The 12,771-nt window shown below is 61.5% G+C and overlaps 1 protein-coding gene across 1 annotated transcript in view; it reads left to right on the top strand.

The window, feature by feature from the left end:
* NIBAN2 (niban apoptosis regulator 2) overlaps positions 1 to 10,831 on the top strand; it is a 30,614-nt gene extending 19,783 nt beyond the window's left edge. The window contains exons 4-15 of the mRNA XM_086625444.1: positions 10 to 138; positions 241 to 346; positions 1,143 to 1,310; positions 5,387 to 5,502; positions 5,592 to 5,696; positions 6,840 to 7,002; positions 7,356 to 7,543; positions 7,744 to 7,899; positions 8,483 to 8,599; positions 9,060 to 9,167; positions 9,277 to 9,388; positions 9,858 to 10,831. Coding sequence (XP_086481570.1) covers positions 10 to 138; positions 241 to 346; positions 1,143 to 1,310; positions 5,387 to 5,502; positions 5,592 to 5,696; positions 6,840 to 7,002; positions 7,356 to 7,543; positions 7,744 to 7,899; positions 8,483 to 8,599; positions 9,060 to 9,167; positions 9,277 to 9,388; positions 9,858 to 10,831 — 2,442 coding nt within the window. The remainder of the gene's footprint in view (positions 1 to 9; positions 139 to 240; positions 347 to 1,142; positions 1,311 to 5,386; positions 5,503 to 5,591; positions 5,697 to 6,839; positions 7,003 to 7,355; positions 7,544 to 7,743; positions 7,900 to 8,482; positions 8,600 to 9,059; positions 9,168 to 9,276; positions 9,389 to 9,857) is intronic.
* The last annotated feature ends 1,940 nt before the right edge of the window (positions 10,832 to 12,771 follow it).

Here is a 12,771-nt window from a genome sequence, read left to right as displayed (position 1 = left end):
TCCCTGCAGGTCCCACTGGAAGACCATGTCATCTACTCAGGCAACCTCTTCCAGTACATCGAGGAGAACAAGAAGTGGAGGAACCGCTTCTGTGTGGTCCCGCACAACTACGGCCTGGAGCTCTATGAGAACAAACTGGTGAGGGGTGTCACTCTTTCGCCCATCTCTGGTGGGCATAGCTTCAAAAAATAGCACCCATCACTGCGGTGGCATCATCCATGACCATCTTTTTCTGCTCAGGCATATGAGCGGGACCTGTCGCCTCGCATACTGGTCAACAGTGCTGGCTACAAGATCCTCACCTCTGTGGACCAGTACCTGGAGCTGGTGAACAGCAGCCTGCCTGGTGAGTGGTCCTGGTGGTTGTGGGGCAAGGAGGGATGCTTGGGGGTCCCATGAATCGTGATGCTGCAAGACATCCCTCGAGAATCTTCTATAAGTGGGTTTAGGGTGTGGGCATCCCTGGAGACCTTCTGGAAGGAGTGGTTTTGGGGTGTGGACATCGCTGGAGACCTTCAGGAAGGGGTGGTTTTGGGGTGTGGGGCTGTAGGGAAGGAGAACTACACCGTTTTCCCCCTGGGGTGCAGGGTGCGGTATCTGCTGCCTGGGTCCCACCACACTCACTGGGGAAGGATGGACAATGTGTCTGTGGCTCTGTGGGAGCTGCCCAGAGCAGCTGCCACCTTCCTTTCCCAGGGAGCGCTGAGCGAAGGCAGCAGCTCCTGTGGCTCCATCCAGACCCCCGGGAGGACCAGCCACCCACCCCGTCACCGTCCTCCTGCCCCAGGTCCATAAAGGCCAGGGCAGCCCCCAGGGAGGGGGCAGGAGCTGCTGGAACAGCTCATGAAGGACGCGAGCCCTTTGCAGGGCACACGCACCACATTTATTTTACTAATTATTTTTTCAGTTTTCACTTCTGATTTCCTTTTTGGAAGAACGAGGCTCTTTTTGCCCTTTTTTTTGTGCCCTATGTTTTCAGTAGAACTCCCAGCAAAGGCACTGGGAAGGAGCCGAGGGGTCTCGTGTGCCCCTGCTGCACTCCAACCCCAATGGCTGGGGGAGACGGACACCCCCAACCCTACAGCATCTCCATCCCTGTCCTGCCCCATCTGCTTCTCAAAGCATCCATCCCCACTCTGCAGGCGTGACGCCCAAATCGGGGCACACCCCCATCTTGAAGTGCCCCACGGATTTCCCCCTCATCCTCTGGCACCCCTATGCCCGGCACTATTACTTCTGCGTGATGACGGGCAAGGAGCAGGAGAAGTGGCGGGCGGTTTTCCAGGACTGCGTCCGGCACTGCAACAACGGTGAGCGATGCTGGTGGGGGGGCACATGGGGGCTCCAGGGTGGGGAGAGCATCGTCCTCCTGCTCTGGAGAGGGTGTTGGGGACCTTGCGGTGGTTGGGTTGGGTTTTGGGCCAAAGAGGGTGATTTTAGGATCACAGGATCATAGAACGGTTTGGGTTGAAAGGGACCTTCAAGACCATCTAGTTCCAACCTCCCTGCCATGGGCAGGGACACCTTCCACTACACCAGGTTGGCAAAGCCTCATCCAACCTGGTCTTGAACACTTCCAGGGATGGGGCAGCCACAACTTCTCTGGGCAACCTGTGCCAGTGCCTCACACCCTCAGTGGGAAGAAGTTCTTCTGTAGATCTAATCTAAGAGGATCAAGAGGAGGAGTTGGCTGGGAGTTGTTGTGCATCGTCGAGCATCTCATCATCTCCCTGATGGAGGGTGGGGAGTGGGAGGGATCTGGCTGCCTGGTGCATCCCTATGCCCGGCTTCGTCCTGCTGCCCGTAAGGAACATGATGGCTGTGTCAGAGCAGGCAGCATTCCCAGGAGCCGGCTCAAGAGATGCCCCGATGCCTATTTTCCAGCCCAAGGCAGAAAATATTTGCTAATTAAAGTCCTCAAGACTCCAGGTCCCACCGTCCTGCTCCTCATCCCACTGGCACCGCCCGGCCTCCAGCAAGAGAGGGCAGGGGGTCTGCGAGGGGCTGGGGCGGAGGCAGGACCTGCCTCCCATGTCAGCGGTACTTTGGCAGGAAAACACGATTTTCCTGCTTGGCTGAGGCCCATGCGCTCCTGGGCTGACTCCCAGGTCCCGGTGGTGCCTGGGATGGTGAGGAGTTTCCTGGGGAAGGAGGTGCCAGCGCTGAAACCAGCCCCAAATCGGGTTTTTTAGTGGCAAAGAGTGATGCTGTCTATTTTTTTTAAGGCTTCTTTCCCTTCTGGGAGCTGCCTGTAGCCCAGATCTTGCCAGAGCTGCTGTTTAGGGAGCAGAGTAACGGGGCTGGATGCGGAGCCGGGCTTTCGGTGGGGGTGTCCCTCCTCCCACTTTAGATTAAATCCGAAAGCTTTGCTCTCTCCTTTCCATTTTGGTGCTCTTTGTTGCAAAACTCATCCCTGGTGAGCTGGGGCCATCCGAGCTTGTTGGGATGAGCGTGTCCCCGCAGCCCACCCAGGGGCAGGGGCTGGGTGCAGTGACCCCCCACCTCACTACTGCTCATCCCCCCGGATGCTGCTGGAGCATCATCGCTGCACGTGGTTGAGCACCCCGGGTACTCAGCAGGACCCACCCAGCTGGGGCACTGCGAGCAAACCCAGCTCCTGATGAAGGAGGAATCAACCTCTCGTCCTAACAAAGAGCTGATTTATTTATCTTTAATTTCCTGCCCCCCTCCTCTGGCTGCTGGGTGCTGCTGCGGGAGAGACGGGAGCCCCTCCGCCATCCCCGCTGCCAGCCAGGCCTTGTGCCATCGGATCCTTCCCTCCCTCTCTTCCTCCTCAGCACAGCAGGAAAAATTCTTGGCAGGGGTGGGCAGTGGCGCAGGAGCGGCTCAGCGCTGGGGGCTGCTTCGTTTCTGCGTCTCTGCGAGCTGGTTCTGCCCTCCCCAGCTCCGTTTCTGCCCCTCAGTGCTCCTGCGAGGTCCCAGATACTGTTTCAAATCCCATCAAAGCTCTTTTGTTGTCGTCGAGCAATTTATTTTATTTTTTTTTTTATATCTTCCTCAATTAGAGGCTCTGTTTCTGCCTCCAGTTGTGATCAGCGTGGGAATTTTCACCTCCCTTTTTCAAGACTGTGTTTTTGTAAAACCAGCTCTTCCATAAGGACCAGGGACATGCAACATAGTTCCCCAGACAGGAGATGTCCAGCCTGGTTTCCCCGGAGCCTGGTTGCCCTTGGCTGCTCAAAGCTGGTCCCTTGCCCCGGCTGGGGGCACGCCAGGCCAGAGCAGTGCCCGCCCCACTGGCTCTTGCCCCTTGTTGCGGGCAGTTCAGCTGTGTTTTGGGCAAAAAGGGGCTTCAAACTCACATTTCTCCTTCGGCACCGTTTCCTCACCGAGAGGGGATTATCCTGTGCCGTGAACGGAAGGGGACTTTTTGAAAAACTCAAGGTGTAGCGCCGCTCTCTGGCGTCGGATATTCCCATCCCATGTTGCACCATCACCCCAGGAGCCTTTCCAAGGTAGAGTCCAGGCTTGGGTGGTTGCTTCCCATCCCCGACAAGGTGAGGTCCCATCAGTGCTTAATTAGCTGCATATTAATGAACCAAACTCATTAAATTTGCCCTGTGAAGTGGCACGGTGGCTTCCTGCACCCAGCCCTGGCTGCTTCTCCCTGGGTTCCTCTGGCCAGAGCCCACTGCCCTGGCCGGGCTCAGCCAGGGACAAGTGACCCTGGTGGGGCGCATCCTGATGGGGCAGATCCAGGTGGGGCAGATCCAGGTGGCTTCTCAGGAGGGTCAATCCTGCCCCACTCTCTGCATGATCTGGAGGATGAAGTTTGGCCGTCGCAGCCCTGGCAGGGGCTGGAGCCCGTTCCAGGCTGTCCCACCCGGACGGTGATGCTGAGCCGCAGGGATCCATGGCTGGAGAAGCACCAGCCCCTGGAAGCTCAGCCCTGCTCTGGGTCCCACTCCCACCGAGCACTGGGAAATGGTCAGACCTCACTTTCTCAGCGTTTTGTTGTTTTTTGTTTTGGTTTTTTTTTTTTTTTTCCCCTGTATATTAAGCTGCCCCTTAGGAAAAGCTGCTTAGGCTTGGAGTTCAATGTAATCATCTTAGAAAAATCTGTGTGCGCTGGAAAAGATCCGCTCCCTACCCTGGGCTGCCCCCGCTGCGGAGGGAGAAGCTGCCCTTGGCCGTGTCTCCCCAGGACCTGGGCTTGCTGGGGGGTCCGGGGATGTGCCATGACCCTCTGCTGCCGTTGCTGTAGGGATGCTCAGGGGACCCTCTGAGCAGGGTGGCTCTTCTGGAGGTCCCTTTGCCATGGGGCCACCCTGGGCTCCGGTCCATCCTGCTTCTCTCCTGCCAGGGGTCCGGGTGTGGGGAGGGGAGTTGGGCAGGTTCACTCCCAGGAGTGTTTTCTCTCCAACACCTCCACGGCTGGAGCCCAGAGAGGCTGGGACAAGGCAGGGACACACATGGAACACGTGCCAGCAGGCTCCCAGGCTGTCCCGCCTGTCCACGGCCACCTCCTCCCCGTGGCCAATGCTCCCAGCACCCTGCCCCTCCTCCTGATGGGTGCTGTGGGAGGGTGGAGGTGATGTCCAAGCCCCCCTCATGCCACTGCCCCCTCGTGCAGGGACTCACGGTGGTGACATCTGGGGCAGCCCAACCAGCCACAGCCCCATGTGTGTCCCGTGGGGCCGGCTCGGCAGTGAGTGCTGGCCTTGACGCTGCCCCGACGCCTCTCGGCCGCTTTCCTCTTCCTCTCGAGCTGTGCCGCTCCCGGCGGGACCCCCCCTTCCTCCAGCCACCCCGGCTGCCCCATCCTGCGGTGCTGGTGGGCTCGCTGGGTCCTCCATCCTGATGAGCCCTGGCTCCTGACATGCCTCTGGGGCTCACTGAGCCCCTGGGTGCCCGTGCACCGTTGGGGATCACTGAGCCCCCCCATCCTGCTGAGACCCTGCTGCGCTGTCAGGCCAAGCCCCCAGGTCCCCACACACCATCAGGGATCACTGAGCACCCCCACTGAGCCTCTGCTCCTGCCATGCTCTTGGGGCTCACCAAGCCCCTGGATCCTCTTGCACCATCAAGGGTCACTGAGCACCCCCGTGCTGCTGAGCCTGGTCTCCTGGGGGCCTCCCTGCCCTTGGTCCGGCTCTGGAGGGGATCAGTCCGTGGACAGGGTGGGAGTCCCCCAGCCACTGGTGTGTCTGGGAGATGGCTGCCCCCCCTACCCAGTTAGAGACAGGGGCTCGGGATGGGATCCCCCAACCCTGATGACAGCCCTGGGCTCCTTGCCTGGGTCTGAGGGTGTGTGGGACATGGAGGACCCCTGTGAAGGTGGGCTGGGGACTCTGCAAGCAGCTGGGCTGCCCCTCACTCCCCGTGTCGGGCTACTTATTTGTCCCCTGCTCTGTCCCCTCCCCAGGGATCTCCGAGGACTCCAAAGTGGAGGCTCCAGCCTTCACGGATGCCATCCGCATGTACCGCCAGTCGAAGGAGCAGTACGGCACCTGGGACATGCTCTGTGGCAACGAAACCCAGGTGGGCACCTGTGCCCTGCCCGCGTTGGAGAGTGAGGGGGGGGGTGGGCACGGGCTGAGCAGGGTCCCCAAAACCTCCTGCCTTTGCAGGTCCTGAGCAACCTGGTGATGGAGGAGCTGCTCCCCGAGCTGAGGACCACCATCGGCCCCCGGCTGAAGGGCAAGGCTCCGGAGCGCCAGCGGATCTGGATCCAGGTGTGGGGCTGGGGCTGTGGGGGGGACACACACACACAACAGGGTCACCTGCCCTCCCCCAGCCACGCTGCCCCCCGTCCCTGCCCGCCTCGGTGCCCACCGCCTTTCCTCTCCATCGCAGCCAGCGCCGCTCCCCACATCAGCCCCTCTCCCGCCCCCCCCCCAAAAAAAGCCGCCGTTATTCTCCGCTGCGGCTTTTTAAAGCTCCTCGTCGTGCCCCTGCGAGCGGCCCTGCCGCGGCCCCAGGCCGAGGGAAGCGAACGGGAGGAAGCCCAGCCCTGGAGCGAAGCCCATCCCGGCTATTTTTAGCCAGCCATTTTTGGAGCAGCGCAGGCTAAATGCAGCCCGAGCCCTCGCGAGGGGCCGAGGGCTCTTCAAAGCTGCGCGTTAAAAACCCGGAAAGCTGGTAGATGATTGCCACCAGGCTCAAAGTGTGCCACTGGAGCGGCGTGAAAATGCACAAATGTTGCTTTTTCGGTAGCTGCGGTCTGAGCTGGAGAGCTGGGAAGCCCAAAGGACGGGGGGGGACATGGCTCTGCCTCCCGCCGGCCCCGAAATCGCGGCGTTTGGCTGCAAAGTGAGCGTGAAGCCTTGGCGAGCGGCTCCATCCTGCTCGTGGGGTTGGCTCCGGAGACCCCAGGCAGACTGAGCAGAGTCAGGCGTAGCTTTCAAACGGGGTCAGGGGCTCTCCTGCCCGGACCACCAGCGCCCCTGGACCACCAGCAGCCCCCGATCTGCAGCATCGCTGGACCACCAGCATTTCTGGACCACCAGCATGCCCAGACCTGCAGCATATCTGGACTTGCAGCATCCCTGGACCACCAGCATCCCCGGACCACCAGCATGCGCAGACCTGCAGCATCCCCAGACGTGCCCGGGGCAGGTTGGCTGACGGAGGCAGCGCTTGGCTCTCTGCCCCTCAGCCACCACTTTGAAGCAGTTTCTGCACCGTGGGGGCTTCATCTCACCCAGCTGGGGGATTTCTGATGTGGAATACCTACTGCCAGGCTGCAAGGAGGGCTCTGGTCAGGGCATGGGCAAAGGCTCGGTGGCTCCTGCAGGCACCTGGTGCTGGTGGTGATGGTTAGTGGGGGTGGCAGGAGGTGTAGGGGGGAGCTGACCACCCCATCTCTCTCTTGCCAGATCTCAGATGCCGTCTATAGGATGGTCTATGAGCAGACCAAGGCCCAGTATGATGCAGTGATGGCCAAGTGTGAACAGGAGCGGCCCCAGATGGAGAGCACCATCCGCACGGACATGGACCAGATCATCACTTCGAAGGAGCACTTGGCCAGCAAGATCCGAGGTACACATGGATGTGTGTAGCTGTGCCTGTGACCAGCTCCTGCCGTGGCATCACCACTGTTTCACCAAGGTGTGGCTGTTCTGGGGGTGCAGCGTGGCCTGGGACCCTTGGGGAGATGCCAGGAGCTGCAGTGGCCAGTGTGCATGTCCTCATGGGCATTGTCCCAGGAGGTGGGAGACAAGGTGGGCAGTGACCCCCCACCTTGTGTTGTCCTGCAAGTCTGGGAGCCTTCTTCTGGAGGGGCTTGGGGAGAGGGGCAGGTCCCCCTCTCTAGGGTGGGTTTAGGACTTGATCTGAAGAGCTGGAAGGGCAGAGGAGGAGCCTCATCATTCTTGTTCCCACTCTCTGCCCAGCATTTGTCCTCCCCAAAGCCGAAGTCTGTGTCCGTAACCACGTCCAGCCCTATATCTCCTCCATCCTGGAGGCCCTGATGACCCCCACGAGCCAGGGCTTTGCGGAGGTGCGGGAGGTGTTCTTCAAGGAGGTGACGGACATGAACATGAACATTGTCAATGAAGGCGGCCTGGAGAAGCTGGTGGAGGTGAGAATTGGAGATACTCCTTGCTGGCCGGTGGGCTTGGGGGTGACAGGGCCAATCCTGCTGCCATCCTTGGTGTGGACAGCACCGGGAGACTCCAGGCTGAGAAAAAACATGGGATGAAGCCCATGTGGGGTGGCATGCCCCAGCCCTGAGTGCGTGGAGAGGCTGTCCTGCCCTGCTGAGCTTGGCTTTATCCCCAGTACATGGAGAAGCTCGCCCACCTGGCCTTCCACCCCGTCAAGATGCAGTCGTGCTATGAAAAGATGGACCAGCTGAAACTGGAGGGCCTTCAGCAGCGATTTGATGTCTCCAGCACGTCCGTCTTCAAGCAGAGGGCCCAGATCCACATGAGACAGGTGGGACGGGGACCAGGGTCCTCCCGTGTCCCCCCGGGCTGAGTGCAGAGGGCGGGGGAGCGGAGGCAGAGCGGGTAGCCCGGACTGGTGGGATTTGGCTGGGCTGTCCGTCTTGTCCCGGAGACCTTCGTGTCGCTGGCACTGGGCTAAGGGTGTACGGTGGGTCTGGTCACCCCCGTTGGTCTGGAGCCTGAGCAGCGAGGGGGCCAATGGGTGGGCAGCAGCATGGGGTACCCTTCCAACCCAGGCTTGGGCATCATGGCACAGCTGCCCCTTTGCCACCAAGCCCACTGGCACCAGCAAGGCCAGTAGCCCAATTTTGGGATCTGATCCAGCCAAACCTGGAGTGGGATGTTGAAGAGGGGGGGTCAGTTTGCAAATCAGCTTTGGACACCCTTCTCCCCCAGCAACCTCGGTCCTCAGGGTGGAGCCCATGGGTGCCACGCTGGGGACCTTGCCACTGTGAAGGCTCATTTTGGTGGGGCAGTGGCCTGAAAGAGCCCCCTGCCCACCTCTGTGGTGGGTCCCTTCGAGTGCCCCCCACCCCGCCAGCCCCGCGCTGACCATCTGCCGCTGCTCACAGCAAATGGACGACGCGGTGTACACCTTCAAGACGCTGCTCCACCAGGAGCCGGGCAAGCGGCAGGGCAAAGACGACTTGTGCAAGTCCATCCAGCGCATCCTCGAGAGGGTGCTCAAGGTGAGGGGGGTGGGCTGGGGCCTTCAGGGGCCTTGCTCCGAGGGCTGGGAGCCTGGGAAAGAGGACAGGAGTGACCTTATGGATTTTAACAAAAGTCTTATGAAGAAGTACTTCTTTATATTGAGGTTTCAATGTGTTTTGCTGGGATGTGAGATGGGTGGGAAACCAGCTGGAGGAGCCAGGTCCCCTCTGATCATGTGTCATGGTGAAAGACAACCAAGGTTCAGAGTGGCCCAAAAACCCTTCTGCAGACCATGGCGGAGGAGCCAGCTCTTACCTGGGCTCGACACCGGGAACGGGCTGGAGGGAAGGGCACGAGGGGCAGAGGAACCTGCTCGTGCCCATGTAAAGGGGTTTGGGGAGGTGGGGGACACACAGCAGGGGGTTGTGCCAGTGGGCAGGGGAGCTGCCAGCCCAGAGCCCTCCTCGAGCTTGGGCCACCCTCTCGCTCGCCTTGCAGAAATACGACTATGACAGCAGCACCGTGCGGAAGAAGTTCTTCAGGGAGGCCCTGCTGCAGATCACCATCCCCTTCCTGCTGAAGAAGCTGGCGCCCACCTGCAAGGGGGTAAGAGGCTAAAGTTTGGGGTGGGGAGGACCACCCCCACTGCGGAGGGACTGCAGCATCCCTCCTGTCTGTCCCCCACCCCAGCTGAGCCACCTCTCCCCTACGGCAGGAGTTGGCCAAGTTTCAGGAGCTGATCTTTGAGGACTTTGCCAGCTTCATCCTGGTGGAGAACACTTACGAGGAGGTTGTGCTACAGTCGGTGATGAAAGACATCATGCAAGGTAGGTCCCTGCGGCATCAGGGGGCTGCACCCCCTCAGCTCTGAGCCCTGGGGGGCTCCAGCAGCCTGGGGTGGGTGGTGGGTGCTGAGTGGAGTGAGTGTAAGCTGAACCTGGGCTTGGCAGCATCTGGGGCACTTGTGCAGGGTGGTGGGGACCATCGGAGGAGGGGGTGAGCCAAGCAAGGTGCTGGGGACTGTAGAAGAAGGGGGTGACCCCATGCAGGGTGCTGGGGGCTGTACAGGAAGAGTGACTGTACAAGGAGGGGTGACCCCATGCAGGTGCTGGTACCAAGAGCATCTTTCCTACCTGGCCCTCCCGCTGGCAGGGCTGAGTGGTGGGTGGGATGCTGAGCCCTCTTCCTGGCTCCAGCACCCTACACCCAAAAAGGGGGGCTGGGAGAGGTGCCCTGAGCCCAGTGGGCGCTGCCCCATGCCCGCAGCCCATCTGATGTCTCTCTCGGTGCCCCCAGCTGTGAAGGAGGCGGCCGTGCAGCGGAAGCACAACCTGTACCGCGACAGCATGGTCATGCACAACAGCGATCCCAACCTGCACCTCCTGGGTGAGGGCATCCCCATCGAGTGGGGCGAGGAGTACAGCGGGCAGCCCGAGGCCGAGCTGGCCGCCGACAAGCGCCGCAGAGCCAAGCAAGTGGTGTCGGTGATCCAAGATGACGAGGGGGTCCTGTCCTACGAGGTGGGTGCCCAGGTGCTGCTGCAGCCTGGCTCCCCAGAGCCGCAGGAGCAGGAGGAGCCGGACCCTGGGGCACCGCCGAGCTCCCCGGGTGGGGTGGAGGAGATCCGGGCGGCGCTGGTGAAGGAGAACCTCGGGGATGGTGGTGAGGCAGAGGAGCAGCTGACAAACGGTACCGATGTCACACGGGAGAGCGGTGCCACGGAGGAGGTGGTGGTGGTGGTGGCAGAGTCTGTCCCAGGCGATGGCCCCTCTCAGGGTCCAGCTGATGAGGGGGACGGGGTGCGCTGTGCCACACTGGCATCACCTGCAGTGCCATCGGGGGCTGGCATGCAACACGCTGCACCGGCGTCACCCATCCCTGGCACTGAGGTCCCATCAGGGGCTGGGGTGCAACATACTGCACTGGCATCACCCGGAACCGATGTCCCACCAAGTGCCAGAGTGCCTCACGCTGCACCAGCATCACCCGCACCCGGAGCCAATGTCCCACCAAGTGCCAAAGCGCCTCACTCCGTGCCAGCATCACCCGCACCCGGAGCCGATGTCCTGTTGGAGGCCAGGGTGCCCCACGCTGCACCAGCACCACCCACACCCAGCGCCGAGACCCCATCCCCGTCTGCCGGGGCGACTTACCACCAGCCCAGTGACAAGGAGACGGGTGAGGAGGTGGCCCCCTCGGCCGGAGAGTGCAGCCCCCCGCAGCCCACGGGCACGACAGAGAGCAGCGAGGGGGTGCAGACTGAGTTCTAGCCCCAGGCCCCCCACCATGGACTGGCCCCGGTGACGCCGGGGGTTGGGGAAGGGAGATGGGACCTGGGGATGGAGAGTGGCGCTGCGGGAGAGGGAGGGGATGGGAAACACCGAGACCTTATTGCCTAACTGGGGGGGTCCCCGCTGCTGCGCAGAGCTGGCCACAGCCAAGGGGTCCTACTGGGTTGGACGGGGCACCCCCCGCACTCTGCTCTGTCCTTCTTCTGCCTTATTTTCTTCTTTTCTACTGAAGAGATGCTTTATTGTCCTCCCAGCACAAGTGCCAGGGCTGCTGGGAGGGCTGGCACTAGCCCCACTGTGGCTGGGTATGCGGGGTGCTCCTGCCTGCCCCAGGGGTCATCCCTTGTCCCAAGCCGGGGGGGGGGTTTCCTGGGAGCCTGCCCACTGCCATCCCACCCAGCCCACCCTGGGAACGGGGGCCACGGGGGGATGACGGAAAATGTGCCGGTGGCCAGGGGCACGGCCCGGGTACGGCAACGTGGGGTGGCTTGAACTGCGGCTGGTGGGGCGAGAGCTGGGGCAGACGTGGGCTCACAGCACCCAGCGCCCGCTCCCGCACCCTCGCCCCGGGGTCTTCCACCAGCTCTTTAAGTTAAGAGTAGTAACTTGGAGGGGAAGGCGGCACTCGCGCCGCCTCTCCAGCGCTGCCTGGCAGGACTGGGCTGTGCCCGGGCGCAGCGGAGGGGTCCCAGCTCCTGCCCGCTGGAGCTCCCTGGCACCATGCACCGATTTCTCCGGCTCTGCAGGTTTTGGCACCTGCCGTGATGGGCGAGCAAAGAGTTGGTGCCCTTTGCACCCCCCAGCAGCCCTGCCTGCCGTGGGGAGGGGGCTGGGACTGGCACAGCCCCTGCACTGGTGGGGGCTGGCAGGACCCATGAGCGTGAGACACGCACCTGTGTGTGTGCACGGAGCAGGGACCAGCACCCCGACACTCACCTGTATTTTAGGTGCCGCCGTTTCTGCCCCCGAAGGGGGGTGCCCAGCCTAACCCGCTCGGGGAGGCCTCCAGAGTGCCTCGCTTTGGGAACTTAAACCTTGTCTCTTCCAGGATATTTTATTAAGAAAGTTATACAAATGTTTAAAAATATGCTTATAATAATTAATAAAATGGAAAAAGCTTTATTTAAAGCCAGAGGAGACTGTCGTTATTGCTGGACCACCCCCCAGGGGCTGTGCTGGACAGGTAGGGCTAGGGCTGGGGATCCCCACCCCCACCATGCCCAGTATGGGGGCACACCCTGAGCCCACCCCACAGCAGCACCAGCCAGGAGCCAAATGACTGAGATGATTTTAAAGACTTTTTTATAGATTTTTTTTATCATAGACTCTAGACTGAGATCATTTTATTAAAAGGGGTGTCCCAAGGAAACAGCAAGAAGCACCTGCAGCAGCAGCTTCCCCTGGGCACAGTCACACCGACGGCACAGAGGCTGCTCCGACCCCATCCCCGAAGCACTGTGGGAGGTTTGGGGGGGCAGCAGGACCCCCATAGGCCCACAAGGCACTATGTGAATAGAGGCTTGGCGCAGGGCAGCTCTGGGCGGGAGGGCAGGGGTGCCTGTCCCCACTATGTCCCCTTCCCCAGCAGGTCACCAGTCCACCCCCGAAGGAAATGCCCAGCACCCCCCGCACCGTCATCACCCGGCCAAAGCTCCCTGAGAGCCGGGGGACAGCCACCAGCCGAGGAGGGTGACGGTGGCAGCGTGGCAAAGCGCTGGCCGTGGGGTTCCCCTTCCCCCAGTGCCCCCCCACCCAAGTCCAGCTGGCACCGAGGGTCCCTGCAGCGAGTCCCTGGGGTGCTGCGTCCCGCACAGCACAGGGACAAGCACAGACCCAGCAGAAGTGACAGCAGCTATTCCAGACAAAGTCGCAGGAGGTGCGGAGCACGTTGCCCGCCATCCCGGGAGGGCTACCTAGCC

Source organism: Tauraco erythrolophus, chromosome 22 (genome assembly GCF_009769465.1).
Source record: "Tauraco erythrolophus isolate bTauEry1 chromosome 22, bTauEry1.pri, whole genome shotgun sequence".
Lineage (NCBI taxonomy): Eukaryota > Metazoa > Chordata > Aves > Musophagiformes > Musophagidae > Tauraco > Tauraco erythrolophus.
Note: the sequence above shows the minus strand (reverse complement) of the source record. Positions and strands in the feature narration are given on the sequence as shown.